Here is a 26236-nt window from a genome sequence, read left to right on the forward strand (position 1 = left end):
TTCCAAGGCTGCTGTGCAGACCAAGTGCAACTTCAGACATCAGCTCAGACTTATTTTTAGGTGCTTCAGCCCTATGCTTTCCCCCTCCCCTCCGCTAATTCTGATCAAACTCATTCCTGGAACTTGGGAACAGGTTCGGCCACAAGAAAGCACTTCCAGCCTGTAGGACGTCACTCCAAGCAAGATGCCAGGAAAGAAAGAAATGACAAATACCAGCATCACTTTATCATTTTCTACTTTATTACTTCAAATTAACAACCACGATAAAGCTCAAAAAAGTCCAATATTTACACAGGAAAAAAGTACAAAATCCCCCCCAAAGTTCTTCAGGTTTTTTTTTTGTTTTTTTAAATTACAAAGTAATAAAAAGTTTTGCTCTTTAATTAAAAAAAAAAAAAGAGAGAGAAAGAGACAGTAAGAGGGGTAAATAAATTAGGAAAAAAATAGGGAGGAAAAATAAAGTGTTAAATAGAAAGGATAAAAACGAACAAACAAAAAGACTAACCCCACCCTCCCCGCCCTGCCAACAACCCATTGGCTCCACACTACAGTGACAGTGTGTCTGCTACAGGCCATAGGTCGCAGTGGTGATCATTGTGTTTCAAAGCCCCAAGTGCCACAAAGCAGCTTCAGTATTCCTAAATTATATTTTAAAAACAACTAAAGTGGGGGGGGGGAGAAGAGGGCAGGAAGGGGTTGTGCATGTATGCTGGATCTTACTCAGGGCTGCAAGAGGGAAGGAGAGAGGAAGAGCCATTGCTCTGGTAAAAACACCCAACTCCAGTTTCTGCATGCCCCTCTCTTCTCGAGTCCCACACTTTCTCCGCAGGAATTAAAACAAGTTTTAATAAAAAGGGGGGAAAAAAAACAAAAGACACACAACTAGACAAAAAAAGACCCTGCTGCAGGGAGGGGAAGGGGGTTCTCATCTTCCTGTCTTTCAGCTTCAGCCTTCTCATCCTCCTTGTAACCAGGTGCCTCTCCACACATCCTTTGGCGTGGGGACCACTCAGATCCTAAGTCTGGCACTTCCCCTTACAGCCCAAAAAAACACAGAGGAGCCACCCGAGGAAAGGAAGCCTGAGTCTTATGATTAGGCCATTGCTACAATTCCCCTCCCACAGCTTAAGATTCATTTAATGCTAATAATGATAAAAATCAGACTTCTACCATCAAGCATGGCTGGAATCCAATTCCCTCCCAGCCCATAAGACTCCTGCAAAAAAAGAAACATCCACCCCCTGCCCTCAGAGAAAAAGGAGAGCAAAGTTAAAATTTAGATGTCTAGAAACCATTTGATTTGAAAATAATAATAATAAAAAAAAAAAGCAGGGGAAGTTTGAAAAAAATAAAAAACTAAACAAGGAGCAGACAGGCAGGAGAGGAAGCTGGGGGAAGCCAGTGGGGGCGGTGGTAGGGCCAGGGTGGGGCTGGGGGGGCAGCTGCGCAGAGGCAGCAGAGGTGTTCCTGCATGGCTCCTGCGTCGTCAGCTTCTTGGAGGCGCTCGCATTGGGGGACGCAGGTGGCCATCTCAGAAACAGCTCGCACCAGCGCGGAGGCGCAGCTTAACTCCTCGTCGTTGGCAAAAAAAAAAAAAAAAATAATAATAATAATAAAAAAAATCTGTTTTTTTTGTTCTTTTGTCTTTTTTAATTTTTTGTTTGTTTTTGGGTTTTTGTTTTTTAAAAGAAAAATACAGTGAAGACACTAGAAAAAAAAGAGAGAGAAAAAGGGAAGAGAAAGTTAGAAGAAAAAAGGCTCTTCCAGCATGTGCAATGCCAACTGGAATTTAACAAACCAAATTACCCTTTTCTTTTACACTTCTGCCACCCCTCAAAGCTACCCTGTCCAGCCACTATTGTTTCCTCTTGAAGAGGCACTCACTAGCTGTGCAAAGTCTCACAAAAATCTCACATGTGACTGTGCTCAGCATCCTCCTCTCCAACACTATCACGCTGCCAGAAAAGCATTCATTAGGAACTAACAAAATGGCTCCCCAGCCTACCACTTTCTCCGCTCTCCCTACCCTCTGGGAGAAATGGAGGAAAGATACTTTTACATGCAAGATAATACATCCTCAAGGCTTTGCCAGCAAACCTTATTCTTCCCTCTGAAGCCAAAAATCATCCTGTCAAGGTAAGACAAAGGGGAAAGGAAGTGCACCAATATCCTACAGCAGCAAAGCTTCAACCTGATGCCTAGCGCCAAAAATTCCCACCTTGGGGGAACCCCAGGCATGAGGATGGACTCACCTAAGCAAACACTGGTCCAGTGGCAATTGCTCCTCACTTCCCAAGGTGATCAAATGGCACGCTCGTCTAGAAAAGAGAGAGGAAGAATGGTCAAGGAATGGAGAGAAAGCAAAGGACACAGAGGACACAAAACCACAGAGGCTGTGTTATTTCTTTGCCTCATTCTATGGGACAGCCTCTCCCCCAAGGGTTTACCATTCCACTTCTCCAAACCACTGTGGTCTGGAAGACAAACACATGAAGGCTTACTCTGAGCAAAGCAGAGCTAAGAAGACTGCATTGAGCATGGTGTCCAGAAAATTTGTAACTGGATAATGAAGGCGTCACCTGGTATCACTCCCCTCAACACATTGTAGAAGCTTCAGGCATTGTGCTCACATCAGCACCAACAAATCAGTGGTAAAAACCACTCTGGGGCCCTTAAGTCTTTTTGGAACAGGTGAGCCAAGGCCATGTATATCGCAGCAGGGACTCACCTGTGATGCTGAAATCCGTGACACTTCTTGCCGCCCTGTGAGGTCAGATGAGGAGACGTTGGCAGGAGCTCCTCGGTGTAACCTCATGCTGACCTTCCGCTCCCTGTCCACTCGTGAGATTGCTCTGGGGGATGTGTTTCCTGTCAGAGGCAGAGAAATATGAGGCAAGAACATCATTCAATACTCAGTTTCCAGTCAATAATAAGGGTGGCACCCCTCTCTCCCCAGTCCCCAGCTCTCCTGCCCCACTCACCGGACTGTTGGATTCGGGAGGTGGGGGTGGAGGCCATGGGCTCGGCAACATTGCGAAGACGGTTGGCAGTGGCTCCAGCAGGTGGGCCGGGGGGCAGCGCTCGTGTGGCCGAACCCCGGAGTTGTCCCATCCGCTCTTCTCGCTCGTGTTCTCGCCGCTCCCGATCCATATCCTCAGGGTTTCGGGCTGCTCCCTGAGGCAGAGAGAGGAAAACTCCATGTTATGCACAGCTGTAAGGCAGGACAGAGAAAGAGCAGCAGCCCCAGCTAGAAAATTCATGCCAAGAAAGCATGACATGGGGCAGAGCTCCAGCCCCAGAACAAGTTTTCCCCTACCACCTTCCACTTCACCCAAAAGGGGCTTCAGTCTCCTCCATGAACCCAAAAGAAATAATGTGGTATTATAGTTGTTTCTGCAATCCACATCTCTGCCCCATCTCTGACTATGGCTCTCTCCATCTGAAAAAAATCTCTCTAACTACACATAGCTATAGGTCTATGTATATATTGACACACATGCTGCATCAAACACACTCACTAATCCAACAGTAGAAATAATCCCAAGTTAGGACCACAGAACTCTACCTCTTTTCAACACGTCTGCCTGGTCTCCCTTTTCAAGCTGCTCCCTATGGGTAAGTATAGTCACTCAAAGGACAGACAGCTTCCGTCTTTCCTCCCCCATCCCCATGTCAGGAATCAACCCCTGCCACTCCAGCCCTTTCCTCACACACTCACAAATTTAAGCATGTTCCAGTCAAAAACGTAGTCGTAGGAAAAGCCCTGGCGGTGGAAGAGGTTGCGGAAGAGCTGCCGCAGGTATGAGTAGTCAGGTTTGTCATCAAACCTCAGCGAGCGGCAGAAGTTGAGGTATGTCGAGAACTCGGCTGGAGAGACCAGAGAAAACAGTTGGCTGTTAAACACAGTCTATCTCCCATTCCTACTGGGGAGGACCACAGCCTTTCAACAGCAGTTTACCAGATCAGAACAACACAAACACAGAGCCGTGTAAGGAGGAAAAAGGAGTCTGCTGGTTGCAGACCTCTGGCCACAGAAGAGCCCATCCTTATTTTAACTGAAAGATATGCTTGCACATCTCCCTTTTCTGGCTGCTTTTTCAATCAAGAGGTAGCAAGCCACAGAGCCTGCTGAAGGAGAGTAAGAACACATCCCTGAAGAATAGGTGGAGTTAAGATTTGGGAAGGCAGGCCTACGTGGTGTGAAGATGACCAGTGCAGTCCAGAGCAGCAGAGACAGGAGTGGAGGTAAGCTATGTAAGAAGAGCTGTACTTGCTCAGGCCAGAGGTCCTCCTGGTCCAGTAGCCTGTCTTGAACAGTAGCCAGAATTGGACAGCTATAGAAGAGTAAGACCAGGGCAAGCACGTCTGAAACGTCCATTTATATTTGCCCAGCTTCCAGCTATTTTCAGCTCAGAGACTTCCTAAGCTGGATGTGTTTTATAAGTATTTAATAACCCTCAGTGGATCTCTTCCATGTAGTTGTCCAATACCTCCTTGAACTCCTGTAAGCTTTAAGCAGCCGTAAGATCCTCTGGGAAGGAGTTCCACAGGTCTACCACCAGCTATATGAAAAACCACATCCTTTTGTGTTCTTGTATTGGAATAGAAAAGAAAAACAAAAACAAACAGTCCCATTCAACGTTCTGGAGGCACAAGAAGAGTGCAAACTTCTACCATCTCCCCTCTAGTTATCTCTTTTCCAGACTGAAGAATCCCAGCCCACTTAGTTGCTTCTTATATAGAAATCACCTCACCTCTGATCATCTTTTTGTGTTTTTGGGACCTTTTCCAGCTCTACTGTATCCTTTCTGAAATGGAGGGAAGGATCAGAACTACACTCTGCATGTAAGGTGGGGGAGAGCCACAGATTTATGCATACTGTTTGTGTTTTTCCCCCCCCTAATAATTCCTAATATCTGATTTGCATTTTTCAGTAGCCACTAAACATGAAGTTGATGTTTTCACACAACCATACATTGCAACTGTAAGATCTCATTCTTGAGTGGTAATAGTCAGCCCAGAGCCTATTACTTTACCTGTGACATGAGGACTGATCCTCCTACTCTCACCTCACACACATCACTCCATGTTTACCTGCACAGAACTGCATTTGACACTGCACTGCCCAGTCATTTCTGGGATTCTTCACAGTCAGCCTGCATCCTTACTATCCTGAGTAACTCAATACTATCAGCATACTCTTCCACCTCACTGCCTATCTCTTTTCCAGACTGTTTCTGAGGTCCTACAGACCCTCCTCAGCATGTTCATGCCCTTAGTAACACAATGCCTGACCCTCCACCCCAAACATCTACATCCTCCACTTCTGCACCAGAACTATATTATCATAGGTCTCTTATCCTTTCTCTTCACTGGCGTCAGCAGCACATGTGGGTCCTTGCCAAATTTTTGGGGTATTGAGCCATGCCCTTCATGTCTCAGACTCCATGGGTTCCAGCAGAAGAGCGCCATGCACCAGACAAGACAGCCATCAAGATTAGAGCACTTACAAGGGTACCCTTTGCAGAGCACCTCAATGGGCGTTGACATCTTCTTCTCGCTGATCCTCTCATACTTTTGGCGCTTGGTGGCAGCCTTGAGGCCCTGCCAGGGCAACGAGCCCAGGTTGAAATACATGAGCACATAGCCCAGGCTCTCCAGGTCATCACGGCGACTTTGTTCTGTGGAAAAAAGTTACACAGGGGCAAGAAGTGAGAGGCAACTAAAACTGTTTTGGCAATTGCACAGCTCTGGAAGTGCACATGGAACCAAAGGATAGACAAACTTGTAGAAGAAATTCCAATATAAGTTCCTATGGGATGTTCCTACTGCAGAGTTAAAGCACTCCTCTCCCCATACGGCCCAAACCACTTCATAAATGAATAATTCCTCTGACTACCTCCCAACTTGGACAAGCCTTAATTCACACAAATATTCAATAGCTCAAAAAAAATGACGCAGTAACACTGCTTACCTGTTCTTCCCAGTCATAGAGGAAGGGCACCTTCATTTCTCCACCCAGAACAATACTTAACCCTGGAGATTAGTCATGGCAGATGTAGTCACAGAAAGACAAAGCTAGCAGAGGTAAGCCCAATACAACCTTTGCAAACACATCTTCCAGTTAACCTGCTGATACTTATTATGCAGGGCAGAAATGAGGAAATAGCGATCCCTTCTTGAGTTAAACAAATTTATTGATAGTTCAGAGAAGCATAACAGGTAATACTCTGCAAAGTTGTTTCCTGATTTGGTTGGATTTTTAAAGCTGTGGAAGAAAAAGGCACAAAGGCAGAGGTATAGTTTGATCAAAGGAGTTTCTCTTCCAAATGGGGAAAGACTGTATGACTGGCATCATGATCAACTCTACTCAGAGCAAAGGTTGCCCTTAATATTCCATTTTAAGAGCCCACCTTCAGATGCTTATTAAAAGTTTCCCAAACAAAAATACTTCACGCACACTGAACTTATTCTCTGAAATGGGCAAGCCATTTTAAGTCACGAATTCCCCCAAAAAGGAGTTGATGGCAGAAGGTCAGCAATGGAAAATGTTGACGAGTAATTAATGTATGGCATTCTTCCCACCTCCCCCAACATGCATACAAATTCATCTACAAAAATTGCCAAGAAGCTCTTGCTCCTGTTCCCCTTCCCCCTCACCCTATTAAAAAATATACATATATACTGCCGAAAGTACTAGCCAAAAGACAGGTGCAAAGTTACCCTTAAAATCAGTCAAATTATTGACTTAAAAACTGCAGGTTGCACACCTGTTAGTGAGGGCTGCTTAGAACCTGGCAGCTAAGTTTGCACAGCACTGTCTGCTGTTAGCATGCTATGGCTCTGCAAGGCCAGGCTTAACAGGATCACTCCTCTTCTTGACTAAGGACCACAATGGCATTCAGCAAAGGGAGGAAGAGAATGACACCCTACATAGCTAACAGAAAGGCAAAATAAGGTTTGAGGGCAAGCACAGGGGTAGAGAAAAGGCTAAATCTTTATCTATTACAACAGCACATTTTGCTGAATTCAGTGTCATGTGCTGGAAGATGCTGCAGATCATATATTAATTCTCTGTATCAGTTAGGTGCTACAACCTGTCCCATCCAAAGGGAAAGGAGTATTACAAATACTCCTTACTCTGCTAGCTTAACTGAACCACTGACTAAGGAATAGCTGTAGTTGGTCACAGATCTAGATGTCCAGACATGCCAATTCACGCTGTGGATCAGTATGGGTATTTCTTCCTCCTGCATTCCTCTCAACTTCCTAGCATCTTTGAGGGCTAGAGGGACTGGCAAATTAAATATAAACTAAAGGAAGAAGAAAAAAAAAGGGCACTACAGTTGCAGAAGAAAAGAAGCGTCTCATCACTTCAGAACTGAGCTGAGAGCACCTCTGGCTCAAAGCACATGAAATGCCATAAAAAGACAGAGTACTCCAAGAAAGAGTAGAGGAAAAAGAAGCCCTGCAGATCCCTAAATGTCTTAATTTGAGCATGCAGAACTAACAGCATCTTTTGACCTCACTAACTTACTTGTCTCAAGTTCCCTACTTTAAAGGGGCTAATACTTCCTAATCTCATCAGGCTACATAACTGTCTGGAAGATGCTTAGATACTATGGAGAAAGCACAGAAAAGAAACCCACGGTTTTGCATTTGGCCTAAGGCTGGGACACATGTGCCCACTTAGGGCTGCAATTACACGCCAAGCATAGCAAATAAATAAAACTGAACAATATTTGATAACAACCCACTTCCTGCCTGAGACAGGAGGCCTGCAGAAATAGAGTCAGAACACACATCCAGAGAGGCCTGAAAGCACAGGCAATCAGGGCAACCTCACTTCTGCAATCTGCCAGCCCTTGACTTGTCCACATTGCAGCTTTAACAGCCTGAAATTCTGGGGGTCCCTGTCTGGAGGGTGGGGGCACCTCTCAGAGGAGTAGGGAGATAGGGTAGGAACTAGAGAAACAGACTTGACAGACGAATTTGCCTTTTAGGAATAAATCAGGATCCTGCCTCCAAAATCTTGCTTGCACTCCAAACTGCTTAGGGCTAGGCTGGACCACATGTCTCCACTCGCGTGGAGCACAGCAGCTTTGACCACAGCTGCTGATCCGGTCCAGAACAGGGGAAGTTATAGGAACTCCTGGGCACAGTCCTAGTGATTTGAGAAAGATCAGAATTAGGGAGTTGAGGTTAAGACTAAAGCCTGTGGAGGGTGCTATAGCCCTTACTAGAGGCAAGGAGACAGGTTACAAAACCAAACTGGAAGGCTCACTAGTATACATTATATACACGCAAACACACCTTTACTGTCTCCTAGTGCAGTAACATGAACAAGGAAAAAGAACTGTAAGCAGGATACACAGCTATTAAATGCTGAATGCTAAATGTCTTATTCTGTGGCATCCCCGAAGTATCATTGCTCAGGTACATGTGGTCATTGTAGCCCACTTCAACAATTTCAGTGAGATTCAAGTCTGTGAGGAGCCTGAAGCACCAGCAGGATAAGTCACAGTTGCAAAGTTACCTTAATTATATTTGTGCAGACCTCAAAACAATGTAGATTTCTTTCACCTGTAACCCTAACTGCAAGATCCTGGGTTAAATCCTGGGTGCTGGTGAGGAACACAACAGTTCCTACATCTCGTTTCTCTATTTCATCCTTCGTTACTGTCACACATTCTCAAGCTTATCTCCAAATATATTTTTTTTTTGCCTTGCCTCATATGCCAACAGCCACAGAACACTAGATAACATTAATTGTTCCACTTTTGCTGTCTAGAGTTAGCAAAAAAAAAAAAGTCTTTCACCTCTATGCACTGGAGAAATGTTACTTAACATCACCACTTTTCACTTTCAGAGGCTTGACTATCATTGACTCACTCTCACAGCATCCCTGGGAAGCAGGCAAAAGCATCTCACTTTACTGATTGAGATGAAAAACAGAAACACAAGTGACGTGAATGCATGTACAGAGCAAGTCAGTTCAGAAGCAGCATTACAGCCACGACCTGTACCTAACCTGCGGCACCACGCTGCGCTTGTTTTATTTCAGCTTCTCAGCTCTTCTACAATAGATGGCGGACTGCCTCTTTTATAAGACACTGATCCTTTCCTCCCTCTCTCACAAAAACCATTCCAATACAAAACCCAAGGCTGCCTTCCCACACAACCCAGTGCAGCATCTCAAGTCCAACCCACCCTGCGAGCAATTCCCCCCATCATAGTTACGAGTGGCACGGAGATGCAGTGTCAGTTTCCTCCCACTCCCAGGGAGACTCCCAGCCAGCCCATGCCGTAACTCCCTTCCCAAATGGGTCCCCAGCAGGAACCAAGTCAGGGGTGAGTAGCAGGAAGGTGAGTTACCTGGTGAAAACATGCTCAGGCAAAGAGAGGAGATTGAGGATTGGCTGCCTCAGATAAGGTTCAAGACCAAACTTGTTTATTTGCAGCCTGAAGCCCTTCCTGGTCCCCCAGAAAGGTGTTTCCCTTCAGTGCTTCCCAAAATAGTGTTGCTCCCATGCAGGACTCCCTAGAAATCAGATCTCTTCACTGGAGCCAGTCCAGCTACAGACAGTCTTAACCAAGCAATGGTCTCCTGATTACATATTCAGATCTGATTTTGTACATGCTGGGACTACACTTCCCCTTTCTCTCCCCACTGCATAAAAGCCTTTAATAGCACACGAAAAGCTGAAAATGGTGACAGGGAGCAGGACCACCGTAAGAACTTCATGACCTGCACAGCCTTAATTGATGCCATCTAGGACATGCAGTCAGGGAGGACCAGCCCCCCACTCCCAGCCTCCTCTTATCCAGACAGAATCCACTAGGCTTCTTCCAAGACTGTCTCCTGGGCACCCTGGGCATTTATTTCGGACTTTACAAGCTCCAGAGGGTGCAAGGGACTCTCATCCCTAGAGCATGTGAAAATTGACTGGAATGCATGAACCAAAGCCTGCACAATCCAGTGACTCCCCCAACAGCAAGTCTCCAGCTGTGGAAACCCTCCCCGATCTCGCCTCTTACTTTTTCCCCGGTCACTGGAAAAAGAATGTGTTTCCTCCAGACATCGGAATGCCCAATCCTTAGCTTGCACATTCAAATAAAGGCATTTATCTGCTTGCTATTCTTGTCACATGAACACCCTAGCACCTGGTTCCTTCCCTCTCCCTAAATCGCATTAATGTAACATTACGGCAGAGAAATTAGTAACTGAAAAGTCAAAAAATTCAGAGTGACGGTTCCCATGGCAATACTGCTAACTCACAAACATGTCTGTCATTTACCCCGTGGCAAGGTCTGGAGAAACAGGAACTCCAGCTGCAACTCTGACACCACCATCCCCTTTCCTCCAGGCAAGTCATGTAACCTCTCTGATTCAGGGGAACTATCTGCAACGTGGAGATAATATGTCTGAAACCTGTTGCACAGAGTAATTCACACCCAGTATTTTGGAAGCAAAGGGGATGAAGAGAGCGACTGCTGTGCTCCGACTGATGGCATATGCAATTTGCTCTCGGATTAGTGTTCAGACATTGTTTGTTCATCCTGGTACACCAGCCAAGTGTCAGTACTGAAGGACTAAGTTAGGGGTAGTATGAATAATAAAAGCCTTCAAAAAACTAAAAACAAAAAAAAACCCACAACCAGACGTTTAGCCTCTCGTGCTCAGTTCAGACAGAGCAGGCACACACAAAAGGATCGACAGACATAGTAGTAGGAATTATTTTGTGCATGTCTCCTTGTGGTAGTTACCATGGCTGTGGAAATCTTGACTGAGAATTCAATGGAGAGTCAGTTATATATAAGCAGGTCAGGCCAAAATACAGTAGGCCAACTCAGAGAGCTCTACAAGAACTATTTTTACTACATGGAAGAGGTCAGGAGATCACAACCCACTCTCAACATGCAATGCTCCCCATTTCAATGCAAATGAAGTGTTCTCAGTCTACAGTTATGCCATATTACCAGAAAACAACAGTGGGAATCTGCTGTATTTTCTGCAGGTAAAGTCATGGCTCCAGATTTCTGAGAAGCCATCTGCAACAGGGAAGAACAGGAAGCTTTCCCTAGTAAGAACGAGGACGTGAAATCCTGTGGAAGATGTTTAAAAGGTTTGGGTTCTCCACTCCAATTTTCAAATTCCCAGCTTATATTTTTCAGAAAAAGCTCTCCCAAACATGAACTGAGCTGCAAGTACAAGCAGCTGCTTCCCTGAGTCTGCAGGCAAGGCAGTTTCAGCTTCTACTGCTCAGATTTGCCAGCCAGCAGCAGAACAAAGTCAGTTTGTTCCTGCTGCTAATCAGGACCCTGTGGGCAACTATGAAACTCTCACACTGCCGCTGACAGGCAAAGCTTACCCTAAGCAGGGGAAAAAGGGTCAGCATGGGAAAGAGGCACTCAGTCAGGGAATGGAGAAGAAAACTGCAAGAGAGGTCTTCATTTCTGTTCCTCACAGCAACCAGATGCTTTGGGAAAGAGTCTCTGATTCAAGGGCTCACTCCCAGCACAAGAGCTTGGGGGATTTAAGGGAGGTTAGCATACCGGATACTGACCTGTGCGAGGTACCTACAGAACCCAGGACGATGCCCTGGGCCATCAGCAGTAGAAGACCTGGCTGAACTCTCAGCACTCTTTTCCTGCCTGGTTTTATTGCCACGGTACTAGTTATAAAAACTAAGGGCAGAGACCTACTTTCCTCAAACTGCTTCACAGTCTCTCTCAATGATGAATGGGGCAGTTTGGTTCACAGACACCCATGCATTTTGAAGGCCCATGAAAGCCAGTGCTCATTATCACAAAACCTGAATGTCCGGGAGGTAGGAAACTTCCCCCCTCCCCCTTCACCTTCAGCTTCTTGTGCATTTCTAGTAGATGGCTATCCCTGTCCTCAGTGGTGGATGACAGGACTATCACTTTATTGTAATGGGCCTCTATCCTCCAACTCTTATAGTTACAAAAAAACAAAAACAAAAAACAAACAAGAAGCAAACACCACGGACAAAGGCACTCAAGAGCTAACAAAAGAGAGGTTTCAATTACACCTACCCCTAAAGGCTTAGTACCTGTGAATGTCTCCTTTACACATCTATCAGCCTGCAAAAATTGTACAAGGCAGAGTTAGTAGCAGTAAAGTTGGGGAGATCACATCCTTGTTGCTGATATAGGGCCCCACTGCATTAAGCAGTGCACAAACACATGCCAGTAGACAATTTCTGCCTTCAGGAGCTCCGAGTGCCACAAAAGGCAGGAGGGGTAACAGAGTCATAGCAACATTAAGTTATTTGCCCGTGATCTCAGCACAGGTCAGCAGCAGAGCCAGGAACAGAATCTGACAGCCTTATGGAGTCTCAGGCCAGCACCCCACTTGTTGGGCCATGCCCGCACTCATGTGCTAGAAGTGGTCAAATCCAAGACACAGGAGTTTTGCAACCTCCAGGAGAGGAGCCACCACTCCTCCCACTGGGCACGCACAACCTCCCACAGAAAGCCTCACCGAGACCTGACAGCGGGCTCACCGATTCCCAGGTGGGTGTTGATAGAGGCATAGCGGGCTGTGCCAGTCAGATTCTTGTTTTCCCGGTAAGGGATGTGCTGGTGGGTCCGGGCGTCTCGGTATTTCTTGGCCAAGCCGAAATCAATGATGTACACTAGGTTGCCTTTTTTGCCAAGCCCCATGAGGAAGTTGTCTGGCTTCACATCCCGGTGGATGAAGTTCTTGGAATGAATGTACTCAATACGGCTGATCTGGAAGTGAAAAAATAGTGGGAGAGTGAGAAAGAGGCTCATGATAGCTGCACCATTACAAACCAACCCTATCCAGAACATCGGCCTGTCAGAGCAAGGAAGGGTACACATTGCAGAGAGCATCAGAGATGACAGCCAAGAAAAAATGCCATTTCCTACCCTCCAGAAGCAGAAGGATATAGAAATGGTATACAACCCTGCACATCAGCACACTGCTCAGGCAGAATAGGTCACTGTTAGCATCACAAGAAAGGACAGGAAGCAAATTTGTACAAACTAATAAAACTTGAGCTACAGGATTTATGCTGGTCAACTTTCAAACTTAGCCAGACTGGGTAAGGAGAGGGACCAGAACAAATAAGGGGTCTAAACTCAGGGCATGAGCAGCTGAGTCAATACAGATAGCAGTATCAATCATTTACCTCATGGGCAAAAACATCTACGTGTGTGATGCTAGCACAGGATGAGAGGCAAGGGAAAGGGAGGAGGGATGGAGATCAGGAAAAGTCAGCAATGCCTAGCTTCTGGGATCCCAGCTTCATCAAAAAGGAAAAACCTGGAAGCCACTTGCTGCTAAATGAAAAAGCCTGGGATATAACAGCTCTTGAGCAGAGGGGATTGGATGAAAAAAAAAAAAAAAGGCACAGAAAAGAAGAGGAGGCACAAATGCTTTCAGAGGAAACTCACCATCTGGTCTGCCAGGAGCAGAACTGTCTTGAGACTAAATTTGCGGGAACAGAAGTTGAAGAGATCTTCCAGGCTGGGCCCCAAGAGCTCCATCACCATCACGTTATAGTCCCCCTCTGCTCCACACCACTTAATGGAGGGGATACCCACTGGGGAAAGAGAAAAATTAAGCCCTGGGAACAGAGGAAAACTGCTGCACCCCCTGCTGAGAAGATCATATGTAATACCAAGCCATTTCCTTTCCAAGACCCTCCAAAATAATTTCCTTCTTCAAGTACTCCCCCGGCCCCATCCTTTCCTCCCCTTCTCACCTCCTCCCTGCATCATCTTGTAGAACTTGCTTTCGATGTGGAGCTGGGGATGCTTGGTTTTGACACATTCTAATTTGATGGCCACCTCTTCACCAGTCGCAATATTGGCTCCTGCACAGAAATGAGGGTGAAATGAAGATTATACAAGCTTCCATTGAAGTTGAACACATTTAACAAGGCCCATGCAGATGCCAAAATCTTAAGATTTGCCCTGAAATTTATCCTCTCTGACAGAAATGAGAATCAGCCACTTCAACTTCACATAGTTTCTAGAACTGCCATTTGCAAAGACAAGCCTACAGTAAGGCACACAAAGAGGAAACCAGCTCTCATCCTGCAGACAGGCTAGAACAACAGTTCTACAATCTGTAAACCACCTTGTTAACTCAACAGGTTAAGTGCCAAACCTTGGGAGGACAATCTGTATCAGCAGTAACCAAAATGAGTGGAATTTTTAGCTATCCCGGATCATATACTTAGCCCCTGAACCCAAGCCAGCCCCCCAGGCAGGGATATAGAGTACATCTTCCCTGAGTAAAATTATTAGTTACCTCAGGTCCCAGAAGCTTCAACAGAGCCAATTAGTTCAGGAGGAGACATTGCTAACATTCCCAGTTACCTCTGGTTTCTCTACAGTCCTCACCTGCTCAATACAGACAATTCCCAATCTCCATCTTCTCCTTCTCCTCAGGGCTTTAATAATACCCTTTATCTTTTGCCAACACAAGAACATTTGCTATATCCAAAATTAGAAGCGTGAAGAAATAAACTGAATCCAGTACTGAATTAAGCTACTCAGACGCCTTTGTTGAAGGTATTGCTAGATAGTTTGTGATGACACAAAGCCACCTCCCCACATGCTTCTTGCTAAAAAACAAGTGAGCTGCCAGACATGGAAGCCAACACTCTGGTCCCAGAGCACACTGTCAAAGGAGGGACAGGCTAGTCTTTCTCGTATTAGCTGAGAGGATTCCAGATGTTTCACATCATCCTAAAATGGAAAGAACTGAAAGATCTGTACACAGGTCACGGGAATGACACTCAAGACTTGTTTCTTCCCCCACCAAATGCCTCACTCTCTCTCTCATACACACACAAGCCCTTCCTCATATTAGGAATTATTAGAAGTTGCACTCAAACACAAATCAGAAGTAACAGCTTATGAAAACCATCATAAAATAAACCACTCTGGAATTTGCAGGCTGAACAAAAGCTGGAGCTGAAGATGATGTTTTGTGGATATCATATAGCTAGTTTTGGTAGGTCAGGTTAATTCATGCTTCTTGATCCCTTTGAATTTCCTACCCTTGAATTTCAGAGTCCACAGAAATGGGCGCAGAGAGATCTATCTATCCGTCCTCTTTCACACACCACCTCCAGAACTGGGGACCAAAGGGACAAAGGAAAGTTTCACACTACTGGATTCCTTCTCCACTGGATCCTAAGATCCATTTCCTGTTGAAGAGATCTGGTACTATGCATACACAAAGTTAGTTAAGGGCTCCCCGCTGGCAAAAAGACGTCAGCTAGATGCTACAGCATCAGGTCGAGACAGACAAGCTGGTAGGAATTTCTAAGAGAGGAACAAAAACGATCAGGGCCTAGAGGGATTGATTTACTAAGAAAGATTAAAAGAGCTAAATATGTAACATAGACAAGAGATACAACTAAGAAGGGTGGGGAGGAAGAATGGGACATGACAACAGCCTGCAAATATTTGAAGGCTGTAAACACTAAGGAGGGAGAAGAATTATTTAGGGTGCTCTGAGGGAGGGGAAGGAGGAGCAACAGGATGAACTTAATGAATGTTTTTACTCAAGATCCAGGAGAAGGGAAGGGGGAAAGTCCTCTTGAGAGCTAGTCATTTGTCCAAGGGTCACTTTTGGAAAGACACTGACATTTTCCACTTAAAAACTATTGGCCAGCAAAATAAGTCTGTATATTTATTCCCTTTGCTCCACCACAAGACCTTCTTACACAGATCAGGAGCAGAAGGAGGAAAAGAACTAGAAAAGGGGCTCAGATCACTATAAGAATATGGCCCTGGACTAGCCTCTACTTTTTATATTTGTGTTCAATCACCGTCTGTTATTCAGCATGGAAGCACCCAGGATACTCAAAAAGGTAGGAGTATTTCCTTCCCTTTTCTTTCGCCTGCCTCTGTGGAAACTTTTCTACAAATCCTCTGCAGCAGCTCCCATGTCCCTTCCCTGGGGGTTTTGTCCCTATCCTATTCCATCTGCTGACACAGAAGCAATGATGAGTCTTGCTGACTTTTGGCAGCAGCAGCATTAGCCTTTTGAGTGACACCCCCAAGGAAGTTGAACAGAGGAAAGATGAAGGTGTTCTCATCTCCATGTTGCCCTGCGCATTTAGGAAGATGACAATGCATCCCTATACTAGGCTGTTTGCATGTGGAGGATGTTATCTGTGAGGACATAAAGTAGGAAAAGGGAAGGGGCGGGAGGGGGGGGAGAGGAAACACATCATGAAAACTTAGATTCTGCAAAACTTGGATACGCCGTTTGTGATGGTGTGCTCCTTCCCCCCCACTGATGTGCTCTCTCCCCCTCAACCTGACCTCCCTGTAAACTGCACGTATGTAGGGGCTGGTTGAGCATGCACCAACTAAAGCCTGTCTAGTATGCAAATATGACTATGAGTCAATCATCTCCCCCCCATAAATAAGGGGCAGCCCAGAGCCCCTTGAGCTCTCCTGCATGGCAGCAGGCTGCACTGCAGAACCTCCCCTTGAGCAGGGACGCCTCTCAAGGTTACTCCTTGAGGTTGAGGGATTCCTTACCCGCAACAGATCCTCAGTAAGTGATGAATAGCATGCTGAACTTTTGCGAACTTCATGAAACTTTGCTGAGTTATATCTCTAATTGTGCACATAATCCCTTAGACATAAACCGTTGACCAAGTCTGAGACTAGGACTGGATCCAGCCGCACCTAGGCTCCTCTCCAAAGGAGTTTAGAAAGCAAGGGGTTCCAGTCTGAACCTCGTGACTCAACAGGAGGGTCTCCGTTGCACACGCATCTGACCCTGTCCTTCATGCAGTAAATAACTGAGTGAATCTTGCCAATTGAACCTCATTAAATCGTTCTTATTTACGATTGAACTTTGTTAAGTCACTGTCTTACTGCAATAAATGTAGTGCTGCTTCCCTCTTACAAAGGAAGTGCACCACTCCTTTTGCGACACCGTTCAAATGGTCAACATGGCCTTCTGCCCCACATCCTCCACAGCCCAAACACTGGCGTCAGTCTCCTAAGGAAAGCAGAAACAGCCCTGCAGCCTGGGATACTAAAACGAGGACTGAGCACACATAACAAGGAGCAGTTCTTTGCTGAGGGGGCACTGACCGAGCACTTTGAGCTCAGCCCCCTCTATGCCTTCGGGTGCCTCCCTCTACCGTTCTTTGGCTGGAGATGCACAATCTACCTAGACACAGACTACCCAAAGTCAGGAGGGAATTCAAGGGCAGGAGTCTCCAATCCTTTGTTCCGTGCTTTAACCACCATCTTTTTTAAAGATATAAATACAAAAGCAACAGTTCTCTGCTCTTTCTTCAGAAGCTGCTCTCAGACAGGAAAGCACTGCGCTTCAGACAAATGCTGCAGAGAATGCCTAGCTTCAGCCAGTCGAGAGACGTATGTAGGACTGGGGATAATTCCTAACATCCACCCCCAGTCTCGCTCAGCTGTGGGGGCTGCACAAATTCAAGTCATTCATCATGAGCTGTTTGAAATGGGGCCCCGGGGACAGACGATGTCACCTGCTAAACAGGATCTTTTTAGAGCAGAAGCCTTGCTGCATGTCTGATACAATAAACACCATCCTCCTTTCGCATCGGGCAAGACAACAGACATGGTCTCCACTCTCCCCACAGCCTTTCCCACCCCCCACTCCTCTCTTGCCAGCTTAGCAAGGGAAGAAAGGACGGCTGCTGAACAGATGGAAGAAGTCAGATAGGGCGAGAGAGAGTTAACAGGCCAGGAAACAAAGGAAACACACTCCCCTCCCAACAAGGGAGGAGCTTGCAACCAGGAACTGTCCAAAGCCAACAGCGTCCCAGCATGCTTTGTCTGCAGCACCATCCCTAGTTCCTCTCCACCATCGTGCTGAAGCAGCCCAGCACCACAAATGGCTCCTTCAGTGGATCCCAACCCTGATGATTTGCAGTAAGTCCAGATATTCCTGCCCTGCCTCTTTGCCAGCATGTACGACAAAGCACACCTCTCCTCTGACAGCCCAAAGTTCTCAGCAACTCCTCTACAAACTGAGTTTCACTCTTCCGAGTGAGCATTTTTATAGGCAAACAGGATAGCCAAGGCCTGTGGACAGTCTGATCCTGTTCCCGATCCTCCCCAGCCAAGGCAGGGGGAATCTGCCCCCCAGTGCATATATGCTTCAAGGTGGAACATGAAGCAAGACATTGCTATTTGAGACCCAGCCTAGGATTAACAAAAGTCCATCCTTTGTGTGTGTCCACATGGAAACTCAAGTTTCCTTCTGACAGGAAACCCCCAAAATGAATCCCAAGGAGCACAGCGCACAGTACTCACTGGTTATAGAGTGGGGGTAAACACTAGTATTCAGAGAGAAGTTAAGAATAAACCATACAGTCCACACTCACCATTCCATACAAAGCTTGTCTGTCCCTGTTCTATCTCCACACCATTATTAAAGGAAAACTATGAGGTGAATCTGGTGCAAGAGAGAAACTCTAGTGAATGAGTCTCTCTGTTTGAGGAACAGACAGCAAGAGGATAACATGAGCATAAGCGTCCTGCAGACACACCATCAGAGACTACATGCCTGATCCCTCCAGGCTGGGGAGTCACCCAGGCTCCAAGAAGTCTCACTATTGCTGCTTCAAAACACACTGGCCTGCACCTCAATGAGCATCACAAGAGCTTTGATACCGTATTCAAGTAACTTGGTTGAACTCTGCAATTTGAACTCAGGAATCCTGCTGTGCTTACCACAGCGCAGCACTGGAGCTTCCTCTGCTTCTCATGTTTTCTGGTCACAGGCAAGGCAGGCACAGACCCACACCAGAGCCAATATTTTTTAATGCCCCCTTTATACAGGTGCATGACCCATCACGGGATGTAGAGAAACAGAGGGTCAGGCTTTTCCACTCAGTACCTCCCTTCTTTCTCCCCATTTTGCAAGATCCTGACATTCTGTACTATCTCACAGGGGGTCTGGAAGGCTTCAAGCCCATCAGCATAGGTGGAAAATGCTGAGTCCAGGCTAACAAATTATCACCCCTTGTTCCCCAGCACCTGGGTATTAAAAGCATTGTCACTTGAGACACTAGCTGGCTGAAGGGCCAGAAAGGAGTGATATACAGGTGTAGGCTGCAATGAAGGCAGCGTACAGTGGGTAGGGATCCCAGATCTGTTATTTATCATCTTTGTTCGTGATCTGGATAAAGGTGGCAACAAAGCCTGTTAGTGATGATTCCCATAGGATACTTAATCAAGAGGAGCTGCCAACACCAATCAGGAGAGAATAATAAAGCAAGAAAGAACTAGAGATAAAAGCCAGAGGTAGAAGACAGAAGGTGATTTACAAACATGGAGAAGACTAATCTGAACCTGAAGTATTCACTGAAAGGAACTTAAAAAGGGATGGAGAGATGTTGCAGAACGTAGAAGAGGTCTCATACAATACAGCTGCCAGCACATTAGGGCCAATTCTGCAACCTGACACTGTTTTGGGGATGGGGAAAGCCAAGGAGACCCAAAGCAGTCTATGCAATGGCATCACATTACAGGTCACTCACACAAGGGTAGCCCTTTGCTGCCCAGCACTGGAAATGCCACACCTAAAATGCTGTGTAGGCTCCATGCTGCTCAGCAGATGGACAAACTGGGGGAAAGAAAAAAATCAAAGAGCAGCAGGAATGAGGAATGGTGGATATACTGGGAAAAACAAAATACCAGTCAACCAAGCAAAGAAGCAGTCAAGGAACACGTGATAATCACTGTAAGTAACCAAAGGGTGTAAACACCAAGTAGACAGGGCAATTATTCAGCTGGCCTGAGGAACTACAGATGAAAAGGCAATGGTGGGAACTGGACAATAAGTAAAGGCTCTCCAGCTTTCAGGGAGGGATCAATTAGGCTGTAGGATAGTCTCACCAATCCAGCCCCACATGGTTTGAGCCAATAGAAACATCAGTGGGCAAACCATCAGGGAATCCATCTACACATCAGGAGGCTTGCTTGGGAGAACTTTTCCCAAGTCTTGTGGTAAGAGGAAACCCGGGGTTTCATGAAGCGCCATCCACTGACCCCATACAGCTCCAAGCTTAGGTCACTCTAAGCAGTAATTCTTAATCTCATCCTACCCATTACAGACCCAATAGACCTGGGCCTCAGCACTTTCACTGGGCCAGCCTCTTTGACTTGTAAAAACACCTCCTTGTCTCAGACCTCTCTCTCTCACAACTGCTGGACCACTTTTTCCCATTATCAACCACCCCACCAGTTTATTCCTTTTACCCTGAAGCCTTTCCACCCTTTCCACCACCAACTCTGTAAAGAGTTTATACCCACACACACCCAAGCTCAGGAAAAGGAAGCAAGAGAGTTGCGTAGAGTATATGATAAATATGCCCTAAATAGTCCAATTCTAAATCAGTTTGACCAAACATCAGTGTGTCTCCACTATCTGTCAGGCAAAGCTGAGTTCATCCCACTCTTTGCCATCAAAGACCAACAGCAATTGGTAGTATTCCTTGATGCTCGCTTTTCTCTCTACTATTCCAACCTTACATGGTGTCTACAAATACCAATAAAGAACAATGCTGTAGTTGAGAAAAACATATCCTCACAGGCAGATGGGCAGAGATGCACACACTCACCCAGGTATATGTCTCCAAACGAACCACTGCCAATCTTTCTGCCCAGCCGGTATTTGTTCCCCACTCGAAGCTCCATGGCTCAGTCGTGCTGAAAAAAGAAGCAAAGAAAATGCAGAGTCAGAGCAGAAACAGAAATTGAATCAATATAAGACTACAGAAGAGACCTGGACACTTAGGCCAGTGTCACCCAGTACTCCAGAGTCTGGATACAGTTATTATCTTGAAATACCTCATTTTCTATATGGCCTCTATCACCTGTCCTTATCTCATGGATGTCTAGGGACATCATGAGCTTAGAAATACTGCAGGAACACGACCCTTTCAGGAATATTATGTTCCCTTTATGGGAATGCAGAAAGATTGAACCTCTTTCCCACCATTTTTTTCAGAGACTGGGGGAGCAGGAAATCCTTCCTAAAGAGGTTTCAGCGGGCAATTGTTTCACACTCTGAGGAGCAGTACCAGCTCTCTCCACAGTAACCTAAAATAACTGGCACCAGGACAGTTCTAACCTCATGAGACACCAGAAGGGATGGGCATAAGCCCCACAAGAAGGAGCTTCTCTCTGATCCAGGCCTGGACCAGCGCCCCAGGGTGGTTAAACACTGGAACCAAGGGCTTTGAGAGACAAACTCTCTGCTAGTGACTCCACTGTCCCTGGGTGGGGGCTGGCAAAGCGGAAAAGGAACAAACACCACAGCAAACTGAGCTTGGCGAGGCCCACACTGACTAGAAACACCATCTCCACACACTTCTGTTGATGAGATCACAGCCTCCGTTGCTCTAGCACAGCCTCTCTGTGTTATCTACCCTGGTCTGCTGACACCTTTTTTTTAGCAGTTCAGGTCTTTCCCCTTCCTTTTACCTGAGGTGATTAGCTAACCCTTTGACCTGCTATACCTGATCAACATGCCTAGACTTGGCCTACTCACCTTCCACAGAGAACTGACAAGGTAAAAGGCCCACAGCCACAGAGTTTGTTCCACCATCCAACCTCACCCATGCCCTGCTGCTGCAGAGGCCTCTGCCAAACATAGCTCCAGAGTTTCCCCTGTTAACAGCCCCTTTTCCCTCATCCCTTCCATAGCCACCAGCCACCAACACAGAGAACGTGGCTCCTTTTAGAAGAATCTGCCACACTCTTAATTTATGCAATGCCATATTATTAGCGTACAAAATGCAGACACAGAGTCTGTTGGGGACAGGAAAGGTGAGGAATGATTCATGTTTTCACAAGCAGGTGAGAGGAACTTTCCCTTGCTGGAACACAGTGGGAAAGAAGCACCACTGAAGGAAAGATGGACAGAAGGAATGGCTCTGTGTCACTGTGAGTGAAATACACATGTGTACATACACACACACACACACACACACACACACACAAAATAATCACAGCTATAGGATTCTGGGCCTACTATAAACCCAGAGCTGCTGCTTGTGCCCTGGGAGATGGGATTACAGAAAGAGGAATGGACGAGCTGCAGAGACACACAGGGAAATAATCCTATCAAGGCATTCAGGGACATTTGTGAATCCTGAAAGCAGAGCTCCTGTCACCAGAAACCACATACAAAACACTTTGAGGTGGAGTCCCCTAACCTAGTATTTACTTATGCATGTGGGTTTCTATACGTCTATAGACTACAAAACCCTGTGGCTATTTCTGACTTTCTTACTACAAGGAATGTAGGCAGAGCCTTGGGAACTGAACCAGGGAGGCGGGCGTACCTGTGTGAGGGCGCAGCACCAGACATGATTTTTATCCGCTGCCTGCTGTTCCGTATAACCACATTAGCATATATCCGACTCACTTACACTCCTACTCCAATAAACGATCAAAGGTCTGTGTCCCCAGGAACCTGTCACACTACCATCATAAAGACAGCTCTCTAACCTCCTTCCTTTACAGCTGTGTTTGCCCAGGCCTGCTACCCTTAGCATTTCTGTTCAGGTCCAATTCCCAGTCGGGCAAGTAGGGCCTAGCAGGCTGCAGAGGCTGGGCAGTAGGTCTCAGTGGGCTCCACTCCACACTGGGCACAGCGGCCTAGTGGTTAGTGCTCTGCAATGCTACAGTCCCAAGCCTAAATTTGGTCCCACCCTTCTGGGACAGACAGGAGCCAGGTTAAGAAGGGTTTCTCACACACCCAGGCAGCAGCCCTTCTAGCTGATTAAGCAACAGGCTCCGAAGGAGAATCTAAAAAATGCTCCAGGGTGAAGTGGGGGACAGCAGGACAATGGAGTGAAAAATCATGGTCACACACAGCTGTCATTTTGCCTCATCTCCCCACCCCACCCCCCAACACCACACACACACTCTTAGAAAACCTGCATGGAAAATAGCCAGATAGCAACAGTATGGATTCATGGTAAGGGGGCAGGACACACATGAACACACACACACGGACGCACACCCCTCAACAACTGCTCTAGGAGTTCAGACATTTACCAGATTTGTTGACTGCCTCCTACTTCACACACATACCCCCCACCATCTACAGTTTCTGCCTTTATCATATGATCTTCAGGTCTACTATTACAAAAAGAACAAGAAAAAAATATATATATATTTATATATAAAATAATATATACATACATATATATTATTTAAAGAAGATTACCCCCCCACCACCAGCAGACTTTACTCCCCCCTGCCCTGCCATCTTTCTTGTACTCTCCAGCCAAGGTAATGTTCCCAGGGGCTGCAGGGCAATCATTTAGTTAAACCATTTAGTTTTCCATAAGGGATTAACACACATACAACCTTAAAGCAAGTGTGTGTTCTGCATGAGTGTTTGCATACATTAATATCCACATTACACAGACACCTACAATATACTATACAGCCTCAAAAATACTATGTGGCCACCCATGTTGGTTCCATACACACAGTTTTGCACCAATCCCATTTTATATAATATAAAATACCCATGTACATGCACAAAGGCCATTACATAAACACACAATATAGTTGATCTCACCCTGGTGTGTCAGCACAGTTTCCAACGGAAGACACGCAAACCATTTCAAATAAAAAGAGAGTTATCTCAGCCCCACCTGAAGAGGTATGAAGTGAGAAGATACCTAGGCTACCAAAGGCCAAAGAAAACCAAATATAGAGTGAGTTCAGCAGCTACATAATGGAGGCTGCCGAGCTGAACACAGCTCCGGCTTTAAGGGGAAGTGTGTAGAGCGGGGGCTGCTTTGCCCATAGATCATAAAGGCTTTACATGGCTTTTGTGTGTGTGTGTGTGTGTGTGTGTGTGTGAAGGGAATAAAGGAAGAGGTAGGCAAAAAAATAATTTCAGCTGGCTAAAAAAAGGAGAAAAGTAACATTTTGATTCAAATGCAAAACATCAAACACAAGCCCCCCCAGCCCCTTTCACAGTTACAAAAGGAGAGGATCTAGCAGCAGATACGAGGGGGGAAAAAAAAAGCCCCACATACTCACAGAGCGAATACGTGCATTTAGACTACATTTTAGGAAGAAACAAAACAAAACAAAACAAATCCCTGATAACCCCCCAGCCCTTACAGGCGAAACACTACCCGAAGACAGCCTTACTCCGGTCTTTATTTTTCCTGATCGGTAATAAAAAGGCAGCCACCACCGAAAACGGCACGGGACTTCTGATTACCTCCCCCTTCCTCGCCACAGTCACCCCGGGAGGCGAAAACCGTTCAAGATAAATCCCCTTTCCCCTCCCTCCCCGCCAATCTCTGCCGTGCACAAAAGGAAATACCGATTTCTCCCCCCCCCGCACCCCCCCGCCCCAAAAGGCTGATCCCTAGCACCCCCCAGCCTCACACACCGACACACACACCCTGTTTGTCAGGCATAACACTTTATAAATACACAACGCGGGGGCCGCCGCGCTGCCTTGCGGAAGACCCCCGACAACAGCCGACTCCCGGAGGCTGGGGAGGAGGGGAGGCAGAAGGCATCTGTGCGTGTGTGTGTTTAAAAATTACAAAGAGACACTGCCGACAGAGGCAGATCCCAGCAGCCTCCCAGCCGCCTGCCCCAAACCGGAGGATATTCAGCCCTCGGCCCCCACGGCCCCTCGTCAAAAACAACACGCCACCCGCCTCCCCCCTCCTCCGCCATGCCCACCCCCCTCTCCCCAAGCCCCCCGGCACGCAGAGCCCCGCCGAGGGCAGAGGGGGCACCCCCAAAATCCGTGGCCGAGGGGGCGCCCCCCACAAAGGGGCTTTTGTCCCCCGGCGCGGCGCGGCGCGGCGCGGCCCGGCGCCCTGCCCTGCCCTGCCCTCCCCCCCCCCCCGCGCGCCTCCCTCGCTCGCTCGCTCGCTCCCTCCGCGCACACAAAGAGCCGGAGGGGCCGCCTTTCCCCCGGGGTTTGCGCCCCAAGATGGAGGCGGGCGCCCCCCATACCCACCCTGCCGGGAAGGGGGCCGTGTGGGGCTGCTGCTCCGCCGGCTGTCAAGGGGCCAGGCGGCCGCGGCGGGAAGGATGACGGAGGATTGGGGAGGGCTGGTGGCGGCCGTGCCCGGCGCGTCCCTCCTTCGCTCGGCGCGGCGCGGCGCTGCCTGCCGCCTCCCGCCCGCTCGCCGTCCCCTCCAGCCGGCGTGTGCTCGGCACAGCCCGGCGCTCACCCAGTTTCCATTGAGCCCCGGAGCCAAACCCACTGATGTCACCCAGCGCAGCTCCAGCCCTCCTCCCGCCCGCCCGCCGTTAAAGGCACAACCGCCCGCCGCGCTCCGCCGCCGTTCCCCGCTGCTCTCCCCGCCCGCCGCCCATTTCGCTCCCGGGGCCACCCGACGAGGGGCGGCGGGGAGGCCTTGCCCCCACACACGGGGTTTCGGGGAAGGTCTCCCCTCAGTGGCCACCGGGCTCCCCCGGGGAAGGTGTCCCCTCAGCGGTGGCGGGGCGCCCCGGGGGGCAACGGGCCTGTCCGTGGCCACCCCGGGTGCTGCCATGTGGGGAAGTGGGGCAGCCCCGGGATGGGGTGCCCCGGGGGGCAACGGGCCCGTCCATGGCCGCCCCGGGCACTGCAGTGTGGGGAAGTGGGGCAGCCCCGGGATGGGGCCCTCGGGCACTTCTGGGGCGTCATCTCCTCACGGCTGCGTGCTGGGGTCATCACCCCAGGATGTGGGGTCTCCTCGGCTGGCTTGTCCAGCCCTGTCCGCCAGCCTGTGCCCACAACAGGATCTGTGGACATCCAGGACAGGTCCAGGACATCCATGGCCCTCTTCAGACATGTGGGTGCATGCAAACATGAAGCAGGGGGTTAGCAAGAAGGCCATGGGGTCTGTGAGATGTTAAAGCGATTCCTGGTTTGTTATGTCTGCTAGAGAGGGTCAGTGCTTTGCAACCCCAGCCTCTTGGAAACACCAGGCATCCCTTGGGCAAAGTACTTATAAATGTCAACATGCACATAAACACACACGTACACATATGTGTGCACATAGAGAGGTCCACACATACACATAAACACAACGCAGCAGCACATGCTGAAACAGGAAGGTGCCAACTGACAGATAAGCGCAAACAGAGGGATACTGCCCAGGTCCTGAGGTGTTTGGATGACGATGCCCCTTTCCATGTGGAATCAGACCTACGGAGCTGTGCCGTGGGTGCT

General features: G+C 47.6%; 1 protein-coding gene across 3 annotated transcripts; it reads right to left on the reverse strand.

The window, feature by feature from the left end:
- Nucleotides 1-218: 218 nt before the first annotated feature.
- Nucleotides 219-25244, reverse strand: CSNK1E (casein kinase 1 epsilon). Of its 3 annotated transcripts, none has more exons than XM_067309891.1 (11): nucleotides 25034-25244; nucleotides 20640-20727; nucleotides 13758-13868; nucleotides 13447-13595; nucleotides 12531-12759; nucleotides 5511-5681; nucleotides 3719-3867; nucleotides 2982-3174; nucleotides 2729-2868; nucleotides 2253-2318; nucleotides 219-1707 (listed from the first exon to the last, which is right to left on the reverse strand). In XM_067309891.1, the coding sequence occupies exons 2-10, from the start codon at nucleotides 20713-20715 to the stop codon at nucleotides 2286-2288; spliced, it is 1251 nt and encodes a 416-aa protein (XP_067165992.1). In that variant the 5' UTR covers nucleotides 20716-20727; nucleotides 25034-25244; the 3' UTR covers nucleotides 219-1707; nucleotides 2253-2285. The 3 variants fall into 3 exon arrangements, with proteins under 3 accessions (XP_067165992.1, XP_013803192.1, XP_067166005.1); XM_013947738.2 differs by lacking the exon at nucleotides 25034-25244 and adding an exon at nucleotides 23618-23675; XM_067309904.1 differs by lacking the exon at nucleotides 5511-5681.
- Between the last annotated feature and the right edge of the window lie 992 nt (nucleotides 25245-26236).

The sequence above is a fragment of the Apteryx mantelli genome, chromosome 1 (genome assembly GCF_036417845.1).
Source record: "Apteryx mantelli isolate bAptMan1 chromosome 1, bAptMan1.hap1, whole genome shotgun sequence".
Lineage (NCBI taxonomy): Eukaryota > Metazoa > Chordata > Aves > Apterygiformes > Apterygidae > Apteryx > Apteryx mantelli.